At 33.8% G+C, this 13502-nt stretch overlaps 1 protein-coding gene across 4 annotated transcripts in view; it reads left to right on the plus strand.

Moving 5' to 3' along the window:
• DOP1A (DOP1 leucine zipper like protein A) overlaps positions 1–13502 on the plus strand; it is a 91691-nt gene that overhangs the window by 16564 nt on the left and 61625 nt on the right. For all 4 annotated transcript variants that reach the window (XM_032484519.1, XM_032484521.1, XM_032484522.1 and 1 more), the window contains exons 2-3: positions 3171–3361; positions 5963–6144. In XM_032484519.1, coding sequence (XP_032340410.1) covers positions 3224–3361; positions 5963–6144 — 320 coding nt within the window. In that variant the 5' untranslated portion in view covers positions 3171–3223. The remainder of the gene's footprint in view (positions 1–3170; positions 3362–5962; positions 6145–13502) is intronic.

Below are 13502 nucleotides of genomic sequence, written 5' to 3' on the forward strand. Positions count from 1 at the left end.
GGTTTGTTGCTTTGAGAGTCCAGAGCATGAAGATATAATGATAAAGTGGGTTTTTTCCTCATAAACTTTGTATTATTTTAAGCTCCTAAGGTCAGATATCACCATTTTAAAGAGAAAAGCAAATTGTCTTGAAGGATTTCTATTACCTTATTCTCAACTCCCACCCCTCCCAATTGGGAAAGTAACACAAGGTCAGGGATTTTCTCTAGTCGGCACTAAGACATAGTACTTGGCATATGGTACACTGACGTGAATAATTTCACATGTCAGCTGGCTCTATATTTAAGGTGATTATTCTCTCCAAAGATGGGATTTAGGATTTGTCTTTATTTTTGTTTTTATGGATAAAAGAATTGAGGTAGAGAATTGGGAAGTATATGTTGCTTCTTTGGGGCATAATCTTAGCCAGGGAAATTTGATTTAATAAATTAATAGATTTTTAGCTTTTTTCAGTGCAAACAGGTTTTACTAATACAGTTTATGTTCTCTAGAGTAGTGATTCTTAACCTTTTTTGAGGATTACTTCAAAAACTATTTTTGAGACTTATAAAAGTAGACTATATCCCCAGTAAAATGTAAGGTGTGAATTTTGCATGTAGTCTGAGGTAATTCACAAATCTCTGGAGCCCATTTTCATATGCATAAAATGTATACACAGATATATGTATATGTCTTACATATACACACACATATACAGCTGTATGTCTTTGTTGAGATATAATTCACATACCATACAATTCACCTCTTTAAAGTGTATAATTCAGTGGTTTTTGGTACATTCACAGAGTTGTGTAACCATCCTTAAAATCAATTTTAACATTTTTGTCATCCCAAGAAGAAACCCTATTCTCATTAGGAGTTGCTTTCTGTTTCTCCCCAATTCATTCGCCTTGCCACCCTAACCAAAAACTAATTTACTTCCATCTCTAAAGACTTGTCTATTCTGGACATTTCATATGAATGGAAGCATAAATATATGGTCTTTTGTGAATGGTTTCTTTCACTTAACATAATGTTTTCAAGGTTCATCCATGTTGTAATGTGTAACAGTACTTCGTTCCTTTTTATAGTTGAATAATATTCCATTGTTTTTTTATTCATACACATATCAGTTGGTGGACATTTGAGTTGTTCCCCTAGGCTAGTAGGAATAATGCTTCTTTGAACATTCAGTACAAGTTTTTGTATGGGCATATTTTCATTTCTCTTGGGTATATGTACCATACCTAGGAGTGGAATTGTTGGGTTGTATTTAATTTTATGTTGAACTTTATAAGAATTGCCAGACTGTTTTCCAAAGCAGCTACACCAATTTACATTCCCACCAGCAGTGTACAAAGGTTCTAGTTTCTCCGTATCTTTACCATTACTTGTTACTGTCTTTTTTATTATAGCCATCCTATAGTGTGTGAAGTATGTCTTTGTGGTTCTGATTTGCATTTCCCTGATGATTAATGATTTTGAGTATCATTTTATATACTTACTGACCATTTGGGTATCTTCTTTGGGGAAATGTTTATTCAGATTCTTTGCCCACTTTTAATATTTGTCCTTTCATTATTGACTCGTAACAGTTCTTTGCCTAGTTCAAGACCGTTATCAGAAATATGGGTGATATATTTTCTTGCATTTTGTCAGTTTTGCTTTGTTGATGGTATCCTTTGATGCACAAGGGTTTTTAATTTTGATGAAGTCTAATTTATTTATTATTTCCTTGGTTGTGGGTTGTGTTGCTTATGGTGCTTTTAGTGTTATTTCTAAGAAGACCTAGCTTCTAGGTCATGAGGATTTACTCCTGTATTTTCTTCTAAGAGTTGTATAGTTCTGGCTGTTACATTTAGATCTATAATTCATTTTGAGTTGACCTTTGTGTAGGTGTGAGTAAGAAGTCTACTTCATTCTTTTATATCTGGATACCCAGTTACCCCAAATCATTTGTTGAGAAGACTATTTTTAACTCTCATTTATTTGTATTGGCATCCCTTGAGGCCCATTCTTAGACCCTTCTGCAGATCTGTAAGCTCTGCTCTAGGGAAGAGGGTAAAGTTAAAAGTCAGAGAGGATACCAAACAAGTGAAGGAGAGGCCACATTGGTTTTTAAGTTGAGCCTGAAATCCTTATTACCATTCTGTATTGGTTATCTATTTTATTGCTGTGCAAATTACCCCCCCACCCCCAACTCAGTGGCCTAAAACAGCAAGATTTCTGTAGGTCATGAATTTGAGACACTTAGCTATGTAGTTCTGGCTCGGGATCTCTCATGAACTTACAGTCAAGATGTCAGTTGGTTCTGCAGTCAAATCAAGGCTTGCCTGGGGATGATGGATCCGCTTTTGAGATGGCTCACTCACATGGCTGTTGGCAGAAAAACCTCAGTTCCTTCCACAGGAACCTCCCCACAAGGATCTTTGAAGTGTCCTGGTGATGTGACAGCTGGCTTTCCCCAGAGGTAGTGATCTAAGAGAGAGTAAGGAGGAAGCTGAAGTGCTTTTATGATCTAGTCTTGGCCATTACACACTGTCACTTCTGCCTCATTATTCCTGTTAGAATTGAGTCCCCAAATCCAGCCCGAGGGGCTGGAGAATTAGATACTGCTTTTTGGAAGTAATATCAAAGGATTTGTGGACATATTTTAAATTACCACATATACTTGTCAGTTTTATTAAAAGTTTTATTAATTCCAAATAGCTGATGTTCTTTCATACTATATGCCCATTTATTGCTTAATAAAATAAGATGATCTCTAAGTCATTCATTTCTTTCTCTTTTTCTTGTTGTTGGGTTTTTTTTTTAATGTCCTTAATGTTTCTAATCTAACCAGTCTTAACGTATTTTAGGATCAAAACAAAGTAGATGAGTATTTATATCAGAAATGTTTTATCAGCAAATACAACAGAGAAAAAACATTTCTAAACTGAAATAGATTTGGGAATATGTCTTAGTCTTTTATAAATCCCTAAGTTCTCACAGCCAATTCCCAGTTCCTGGGAAAGGAACACGTGAGTAGGTATCTTTGAAGCTGTCTTTGAATACTTCCATGTCCCTACATAACTGACTAGAATTTTGACCACTTCTAAATCAAGTTAACATTTTAAAGTTAGCTGTTAACTCAGAACCCATTTTAATACTTTACTTTGTAACTTTGGTTCCTCCTGCAAACTTTTTTGTAGGTAATGATTTTACATGACTTTGGAATTGGTCTCTAGTGGGACGCTGTGGGAGGATGAACACAGAAGAGCTGGAGTTACTGAGTGACTCCAAATACAGAAACTATGTAGCTGCAATTGACAAAGCACTGAAGAATTTTGAATACTCCAGTGAATGGGCAGATTTGATATCGGCACTTGGAAAACTTAATAAGGTATGTCTTTCTTACTTACTTTCATAAAAAGGAGCAAAAATCAGAAATCTGCAGCTGTACTTACTGGATTTCTCTAAACCTTGAAGTAAAGAATTTAAAAACATAGCTAAACCTCAGAATTACTTTTGATTCTGCTATTTTACTTCATGAGCCTGGGTGGTCTTTTTTTTTTTTTTTTTTTTGAGGCCAAAACAACAACAGTTCTTGAAAAATACAGTTATTCCATTATTACCTATAAACACAAGACTAGTGGGCAAATATGCTAACCATGAGGGCTAATACGTTTGTCATTGAGCATCAGATGTGGTTCTGGAGTTCCTGGTGGCAGAATGAATTACTGCATATGGAAAGCAGTAACTGCTGTGTCCTTTCTAAACAGTGTGTAGCAGTAAGGAAACATTTCATATCCAGGCAATTCTTGTAGTCAGTACTTTCTACAAAAGTGACAAGCAGTTGCTTAAGCCTTGGAGTTGGCCTTGAATGATCCTTCTTGACATGTCTGGCTTCTATTCGCTCCTGTAATGGTGGCATCACTGATCAACTCGTAGCCCTTTCTTCTCCAATTTAGATGACAGTTTCTCACTTCACATCCATAGTTTTAATTTTGGGGCTTTTTGGATTTGTTTTTAATAGCTGTTACTGAATACGAATGCTTCTACATAATAAATGGACTAGGGGAGCAGATAGGAAAGGCGAGCTCTTCCAGTAACTATTCTAATGTCAAAGAGCTTAGCATACAATTATTAGGAAAGAAATTTGTCTTAAAATACATACCAAGGACACTAGTTTTCAACCTCATACTTACTATGCATAATTACCCCAACATCTTACAAAAGAACTTTCATTTTCAATGTGCCAAGGATTTATCTTAAAATTAGAGGCACAAACTTCTGTTTGATGTGTTAACTTTTAACATTTATCATTTGAGGTTTGAGAAATTCTCAAAATTTTTGCAACATCCCCAAGAAATTGCATCCAAAAGTAGAAATTTGTTTAAAGGTGGTTAGATTCTTTCTTGTTCTAAAGGGTCTCTTTCTGAAGACTTAGTAGGAACTATTTTTTAAAGCAATTCATTTAATTATGGAAATTAATTTGCCTAATTAAGTGCACAAGTAGTTTTTTTATAGTTAACCAATATTCACAAAAACAGATTTCACTGTAACCAGATAACACAAAGTAGGATATGCAAGACATTAATGAAACTTACCTAAAATCATGGTGAAACAACAAAGCAAAGAATGAATATATATATATATATATAAAATTTGTTGAAGGTACTTTAAATATGTTTTAAATTTTATTGTTTATTAATATACGAAATTTTCACCTCATTTATACAAGTTTTCTAACTCAAATGTTTTTAGAAAATTGTGCTATATTTTGCTTTTTAAAAAATTATTTGGTATTAGAATTTCTTTATTGAAATTTTTGTGTCACAGATCATTAAATTTCCTTCTACAGAGGTATTTCTGGTAAAATAATTATATTTTTTAAAATGTGTGTACATACTGACTTTGTTTCTATGTTCAAAATTCAAATTAATATTTTAGAAATGGAAAGCATCCAGTTTGAAAGAATAAAAATTTTTTGTAGCTGAATTCCTATTGGTGTTTTGCCCTTAATTTGCTTTGTAGTCATAGATCTAATTTTATTTATATTCATTACATCCAATTTAAAACTGAATTGAAGACTTGTAGTGGGAAAAACATTGAAAGTGCTGTATCTAAGTGGACCTCAGACCCTTGACTTTTTTTATGAACTGGAATGTCTATTGTTGTCTATTCTGTACTGCCTTTGGTAGATTAGATCATTTTTATATATTTTAACCTCAGTTCTTCATTTTTTTTTAAATACAGGACTTTTGTATTTCATCTTTATTACAGTTCTAGTGTATTATACTGTATTCATTCTAAGTGTTCATTTTGTAGTAGTCTATCAGCATTTTACCATAATACTTACATGTACTACATTTTTAAGTCTTTTATTACTTAAATAATTAATCTCCTTTGGGTGGTTTGTGAGATAAAATCTTCTATAAATTCTACCTTGACCATTGTCTCTAAAGAAATGTGGTTGAATAAATACAGCAACATGGATTTGGTCCAATTGGGAAATCAGTAAAAACAAACGGGCAATTATAATTTCATATATATTCTTGTTAGCATTAGAATTATTTGCTATACTATGTGTCTACGTTGAAGTTTGATTTTCTTCACAGATTTCAAACAGTGTACCAAAAATAGGTTGACGGTTGAGTGACATTCAAGATTTGCAAAAATCTACAACAATGCCTTCCTTCTGAACAAATATGTTTTGAAAAATACTGTTATTTTTCATAAACATGTTATTTCTGTTAAAATGTAATGAGTTTATTTTTTTAAACAAAGTAATAGATTTTTTTAAGTTCTAGTTTTAATTTTAAATCTAGTATTATTGATAGCTATAAGTGACAAAAACAAAAGGTTTTTTTTGGCATCCTTTATAACTTTTTTAGGGTGTAAAGAAGTCCTATGAGGATTTTTGGTAATACTGTGCTAGAAAATGGAAATAACAAGAAAAAGTAATTTTTTTCCTCAATTGAATTAAAATGTTTTCTTCAAGGTTTTACAGAATAATGCAAAGTACCAAGTAGTACCCAAAAAGCTGACCATAGGCAAACGCCTAGCTCAATGTCTACATCCAGCACTACCAGGTGGAGTTCACCGGAAGGCACTTGAAACATACGAAATTATCTTCAAAATCATTGGACCTAAGCGACTTGCCAAAGATCTTTTTTTATATAGGTGAGAAAAATTTTACTGTCTATTTGCTTGTAAATAAAATATGTTTTAACTATTTTATGCTTTTTGCAGTAAAAGCTACAAAAATTGAAAACTTCTAAATGAAAGTTTTCAGATCTCAATCTTAAATGCTTTGATAAATACATACTTCAGAAAAATTGAGACTATTTCCTAATACAAGATTTTTTTCTTCTTAGATGTCATTTTTGAAAAGTTTACATTGGAAGTTGTTGAGACTACAGTACATTCTACCTTTTTAACCTAGAGAACTACCCTGAGGGGGAAGAAAAAAGATACCTTGATTTCTCAGCAACTTTCAACATCATTTCTTCTTGTAATAGTCCTTTTCTCTTGGCTTCTGTGATACTACATTCTTCAGTTCTGTTACATTCTAAATCTCCTTTACCAGCCTTTTCTCCTTTCCCTGAATTCTACATATGGAGTCTCTTAAGGCTTGCTTAGTCCCATACCTTGTGTTTTCACTTTCTGTTCTCTCTTTGGGCATGCTTATCCAAGCCCATGATTTATCTTTTATATGCTGACTCCCAGCTCAGTCCACCAGTGTTGACTTCTGCTTTAAACTCCTGGCTTACTTGCCATCTCTGTGTGTATCTTTCAAGGCAACTGAAGCTCAACCTGCTCCAAACTAAACTCACCTCCCATCAACCTGGCCATCTGCAGTGCACTAAAGGCACCACCATCCATCCATTTACACCTGAAATCTCACAGTTACACCCAATATCTTTTTCTTTGCCCATATTCTCCTTCCTCTCATATGCACTCTGTCACTAAGCATTCTGTCTCATTGTGGTTAAGAGCAGAGGCAGTGGAGTCAAAAAATTTGTCTTCATAGCTAACTCACTCTATGATCTTGGGCCATTTTCTTCACCTCTCTGTGTGTATTCTCATCAGCAAAAATGGGAATAAGATTATCAATTTCATGGGATCATTAATAGAATTAAGAGTTAATATATGTAAAGCACTTAGAACAATGTGCAGCATATGGTAAGTGCCCCATAAATGTTAGCTACTGTCACTCACAGGCATAGAGAGCAAACTTATGGTTACCAGGGAGTAAAGGGGGTGTGAAGGGATAAATTAGGAGTTTGAAATTTGCAGATACTAACTACTATTTATAAAATAGATAAACAACAAGTTTCTACTATCTAGCACAGGGAACTACATTCAGTATCTTGTAGTAATCTATAAAGAAAAAGAATATGAAAATGAATATATATATATGTATGACTGAAGCATTATGCTGTACACCAGAAATTGACACAGCATTGTAAACTGACTATACTTCAATAAAAAAAAAAAGAATGAAAAAAAATGTTAGCTACTGTTTCTATATAGGCCCCCAATACATCTACTTCTCCTTACCCTCACTGGCAGCATCCACAGTAAGTAAGCACTATCTCTAGCCTAGTCTTTGTTACTGGCCTCCTAATAGTCATGTAGTATCTGTTCTTATCCTCTTGCATCTTTTTCTCTGCATAGTACCAGAGTAAATTTTTAACACGTTAAGTAGATAATGTCATTCCTCCATTAAAAATGTCCATTGACTTCCTCCTGTCACTTAAAAATAAAATTTAAAGACTTTACTATGGCTACTAAGACTGTACATACTTTGGCCAAGGCTGTGTCAGTGACCACCAGCTCCTACCACTCTCTATCCAGTTTACGCCTTTCAGTGACATAGGTCTTTTTGCTTATTCTTCCTCATTTTCTTTGCTTTTCCCTCACCCTGTATTGCTTTAATCCAGGTCTCTGATCAAATAGCAACTCTTCAGAGAAGACTTGCCTATTTACCCTATATGAAATAGCTCTTCCTCTACATCTTTGTCCTTAGTACTCTGCAGTTTTACTGCAATGTATTTAGAAGTAGATACCTTTTTTATTTATCCTGATTGGGATTCAGTGGAATTTAAAAATCTGTGACTCAATGCCTTTCATCAGTTCTGGAATCTCTTTATGTCTTTATTCCATGTATTCTCTCTTCCTTTTTTTGGAACTATGATTAAAGATACATTTGAACTTGTCATTCTGACTTCCTCAGATTTTATCGTCTCCTTTATTTTCAAATTTTTGGTCTCTGCTCTGTTGTGGAATATTTCCTCTTACCTAGTTTCTAAATCACTAATTCTTTCGCTCTCTTTTTTCATATAAATGTGAATTTTTTTCCTCATTCTTCTAGGGATGTAATTGTCATACAACATTGTATAAGTTTTAGGTATACTTATTTGATATATATATTTATATTTTGTGAAATGGTTACCATAAATTTAGTTAACACATCAATCACTTTGTAGTTACAACTTTTTTTCTTGTGATGAAAACTTTTAAGATCTACACTCTTAACAACTCCCAAATATACAATATAGTATTGTTAGAACTATAGTCACCATGCTGTACATTATATCCCCAGGACTTTTTCATCGTATAACTAGAAGTTTGTACTTTTTGACCGCCTTCATTCATTTCTTCCACCTCCACCCTCCAGCTCTGGCAAACACCAATTTGTTCTCTATTTCCATGAGGTTGGATTTTTAAAAATTCTACGTTTAAGTGAAATCATACAGTATTTGTCTTTCTGTGTCTGACTTATTTCACTGTTTCACTTAGCATGATGCCCTCAAGGTCTGTCCATGTTGTCACAGACGGCAAGATTTCTTTCTTTTTCATGTTTGAATAATCCATTCTGTGTGTGTATCACAGTTTCCCTATCCTTTCATCTGTTAGTGAATGCTAAGGTTGTTTCCATATCTTGGGTATTGTAAATAATGCTGCAGTGAACATGGGAGTAGAGGTATCTCTATAAGACAGTGATTTCATTTCCTTTGGATATATATCAGGAAATCGGATTGCTGGATCATCTGATAGTTCTATTTTTAATTTTTTGAGGGAACTCCATACTGTTTTCCCCAGTGGCTGTACCAGTTTGTTTTCCCACCAACAAAGTACAAGGATTTTCCTTTCTCCACTTCCTCACTGGTATTTCTCTCTTGTCTTTTGATAATAGCCATCCTAAGAGGTGTGTGATGCTATCTCATTGTGATTTTGATTTGTGTTTCCCTAATGATTAATGATGTTGAGCACCTTTTCATATACCTGTTGGCCATTTGAACATCTTCTTTGGAAAAGTATCTATTTACGTCCTTTGCCCATTTTTTACATTGAATTATTTGGGTTTTTGCTTTTGAGTTGTATGAATCTCATATATTTTGGATGTTAACACCTTATCAGATATACGGTTTGCAAATATTTTCTCTCACTACATGGATTGCCTTTTTTATTGATTGTCTTTTGCTGTGCAGTAGCTTTTTTTAGTTTAATGTAGTCCCACTTTTGTTCTGTTTTTTAGCTTTTATTGCCTGTACTTGAGGTTTCATATCCCAGAAAATCATTGCCAAGACCATTGTCAAGGAGCTTTTTCTCTGTGTTTTATAGTTTCAGGTCTTATGTTGAAGTCTTTAATCCATTTTGAGTTTACTTTTGTGAGTGGTATAAGATAGGGGTCTAATTTCATTCTTTTGCATATGCGTGTCCAATTATATATAAAAATGTATTTAAAAACTGTTATATAACAATAAATATTTTATTTTATACTTTGATATTATAAAAATAATTCTAATAGGTAATACATTTCATATAATATAAAAACTTATATAAAAAAGTTACTTTACAAAGTTGCAGTATATTAGATTTTATTAGCAGTATATTATATAAAAATAGTAATTTTGAGTATCATTATTAAGTAGCAGACATTCTTATACACACATATCTTACGGAGTAAAATTATTTTTTTATGACATTTATTCATTTTATTCAACATACAATTGAGTACCAACCATGAGGCAGGTACTGTACTAGGCACAAGGGAATATAATGATGAAAAAAAGAAACCCATTCATAGACTCCTAGAGCTTACAATATAGCTGAAGAAATAGTGTAAATGATTAAGATAGTCATGAAAGACCATTCTGATAGTAACTAGTAATCACTTTGCTCCACTTCTTATAAGAAATAACATTATAACTAAATATGAGTAAACTATGCAGACAGACAAAAAGGTCTGCTTAGATTCTTGTTGTGTAATCATAATGTAAAATAGCTTTGGACAAATATTGAGTAGTCTCTATTACTACGAGAATTCTGGAAGAATATTCTCCCTCTAAAATACAGCAAAATCCTAAGGCATGGCATCTAATGACAACACAACCCCAGCAAAGAAATCAAGCACATTTGTTGCTTCTCTAACCTTATGGAGTAAAATTATATTCTTATTCTATCCTTTTTTAGAAGTATAGCTAATTTAAAAACTAAAGTTTATATTAATGTTGGACTTCTTATTTTTTATTAGGTAATTTATTTAATCTTAAGGTTTAACATAATTAAATACAAATACTTCTCAAGTTCTATAACCTATTGCATAATGAAATACCATGTTGCATCTTTAAGCTTAATTTTTTTTTAATGTGATACAGTACACAGAGTGTTACTAGGAAAGCTAGACATTCAACTTGAATACTTTAAAATTTTAAATGGGCATTTAAAGTAAACTTTTGGTAATACAAATGTGGACCTCAGGCTAAAGAAAAATTTTAGAGAAGTCAGCATTTAGGCGGTAGTTGAAGCCAAGCAAATGATTGAGGTCATCCAGTACATTGTGAATAATAAGGTGGGGGGAGTTATGAGACTATTCTCTGATTATTTAGGAGTCACATTATTTAAAGGGCAGATGGAGGAAAATAGTGAAAAGTAACAGGAAGAATCAGAGATAGAAAATGTACAGGAGACAGAACTCACCTGGAAGCCAAAAGGGAAAAGAGTTTCGAGAGAAAGTTGCGGTTAATAATATCAAATATTACAGGCAAATGAAACAGAATAGGCTTTGAAAATAGACGATTGAATCCAGCCGTTAGTAGACATTGGTGACGGTATTGAGAACAGCTTGAAAAAGAAGTAGAAGTGTTGTGATTGAAGATCAGATGGGAGGTGATAAATGGGGAAGGGCTTTTGTTTTTTCCTCAAAAGTTGAAATAGGAAGGCGTCTTCAAGCCAGTAGGTAGTTAAGATAAAGGTTTTGGGATTTTGTTGTTATTGTTATAATTTGTTCTCTTTTTAGAATAATGGGGAAAGATTTAAGCACAATGTGTTGAAAGGCAAAGATATCAGTGGAGGATCGCTTCTCAGCCTTTTAGCTAAGATCAAGTGTAAAGATGTCAGTGGAGGAAGAAAAAAATTACGGGAAAGAAAAAGGACAGGGGATAAAGCTGTGCCCTGGCAAAGGCAGACAGTGGGCTGTGGGGCAGTGTAGCTGGAGGAAGGTAGCTGTGAAGAGGCTGCTGCTGTACGTTTAAGTCACACTGTACCTAAAATTGAAGACAAAAAAGTAGGAAGTTGATGGAGTTCCCACTAGATGACCTCTGTTTTTTGTATATACTGGTAACGAGACAGATTCTTAATTCATCTTTTAAGCATTAAGTGCATGACTTGGTTCTAGGGCCTTAGGATATGGATATAAAGAGAGAGTCATGCTCTCTAGTATTACAGAGTAATTACTTTCTAGTATTACAGAATTACCTATTAGAGTTACTTTTTTTCTCCTAGTTTTATTGAGAAATAATTGACATACATTGCTGTATAAGGTTAAGACATACAGTGTGATGGTTTGATTTACATATATTGTGAAATGATTACCACAGTAGATTCAGCTAACTTCATCTTCTCATTTAGATACAGTAAGAAGAAAAGAGTAACGGAAAAACAATTTTCCTTAGGATGAACAATCTTAGGATTTACTCTCCTACAACTTTCCTGTATATCATATGGCAGTGTTAACTGTAGTCATCATGTTTTACATTACATTGTTAGTACTTAATCACCTTATAACTGGAAGTTTGTACCTTTTGACCACCATCCTCTAATTTCCCCTCCCCCACCCATTGCCTCTTGAAAACACAAATTTGGCCTCTTTTCCTATGAATTTGGGTTTTTTTTTTTTTTTTTTTAAGATTCTGCATGTAAGTGAGATCATGAGTATTTGTCATTTTCTATCTGACTTATCTCACTTAGTATAATGCCTTCAAGGTCCATCCTTGTGGTTGCAGATAGTAGGATTTCCTCATTTTTATGGCTGAATAACATTCCATTTTTTATATATACCACAACTTCTTTATCCATTCATCCATCAGTGGACACTTAGGTTGTTTCTGTGTCTTGGGTCTTATAAATAATGGTGCTGTGAACATAGGGGTTCAGATATCTTTTTGAGTTAGTGTTTTTGTTACCTTTGAATATAGTCCCAGAAGTGGAATTTTTAATTTTTGGCAGAACCTCCAGTGCTGTTTTCCATAGTGGCTATACCAGTTTGCAATCCCACCAATAGTGCACAAGGGTTAGGGTTCCCTTGTCTCCACATCCACACCAGCATTTGTTATCCCTTGTCTTTTTGATGATGGCCATTCTGACAGGCATGAGATAATATCTCATTGTCGGTTTCAATTTGCATTTCCCTGATCACTAGTGATGTTGAGTCTCTTTGTGTACCTGTTGGTCATTCATATATCTTCTTTGGAGAAATATCTGTTCAGTTTCTTTGCCCATTTTTTAATTGAGTTATTTGGTTTTTTGCTATTGAGTTGTACAAGTTCTTTATGTGTTTTAGATATTAACCTCTTATCAGATACATAGTTTGCAAACATTTTTTCCCATTGTAGGTTGTCTTTTCACTTTGTTGATGGTTCCTCTTACTGTGAGGAATAGCATTACTTATTATTACCACAGCAATAGAATTACTTATTGTTAATGAGAACAGAATTCCTTATTAGAATAAGTAAGTATTGGATACTACGGGAACATCAAATAGGGAGTGTAACCTAGCCTAATTAAGAGACAGTCTTCTCAGGGAATCGGCTTAGGCTGAGTCCTGAAAGCCTAGAAATCATCCAGATAACAAGGAGGATGTAAGGGAGCAGGAATTACATCTGTCAGAGCATGTGCAAAGGCCTGGACACTAAAGAGAGCATGAAAGTTTGTAAAATGAACTTGAGAGGAATTCTTCAATGTAGCTGGAGCAGAGGATGCAGGAGTGAAATTGGTGAACATACAAGGGCTGTGCAGAGGTATATAGTAGCAAGATGTGAAAAGCCACATTTAGCAGTTAGACTACCTTAAAGGCAACAGGAAACCAGTGAAAGGTTTTATTGAGAACAGCTGCTTCAGGGCAATACTAAAGCAGTACTTGGTAAGATGTGATGATTGAGATATGATGGTGGTCTCTTCTAAGGAAATATCGGTGGAAATGGAGAGAATTTATTGTATCCAAAAAATATCTAGAAGAATGACTTGGAGAGAGA

This window comes from Camelus ferus, chromosome 8 (assembly GCF_009834535.1).
Source record: "Camelus ferus isolate YT-003-E chromosome 8, BCGSAC_Cfer_1.0, whole genome shotgun sequence".
Taxonomy (NCBI): Eukaryota; Metazoa; Chordata; class Mammalia; order Artiodactyla; family Camelidae; genus Camelus; species Camelus ferus.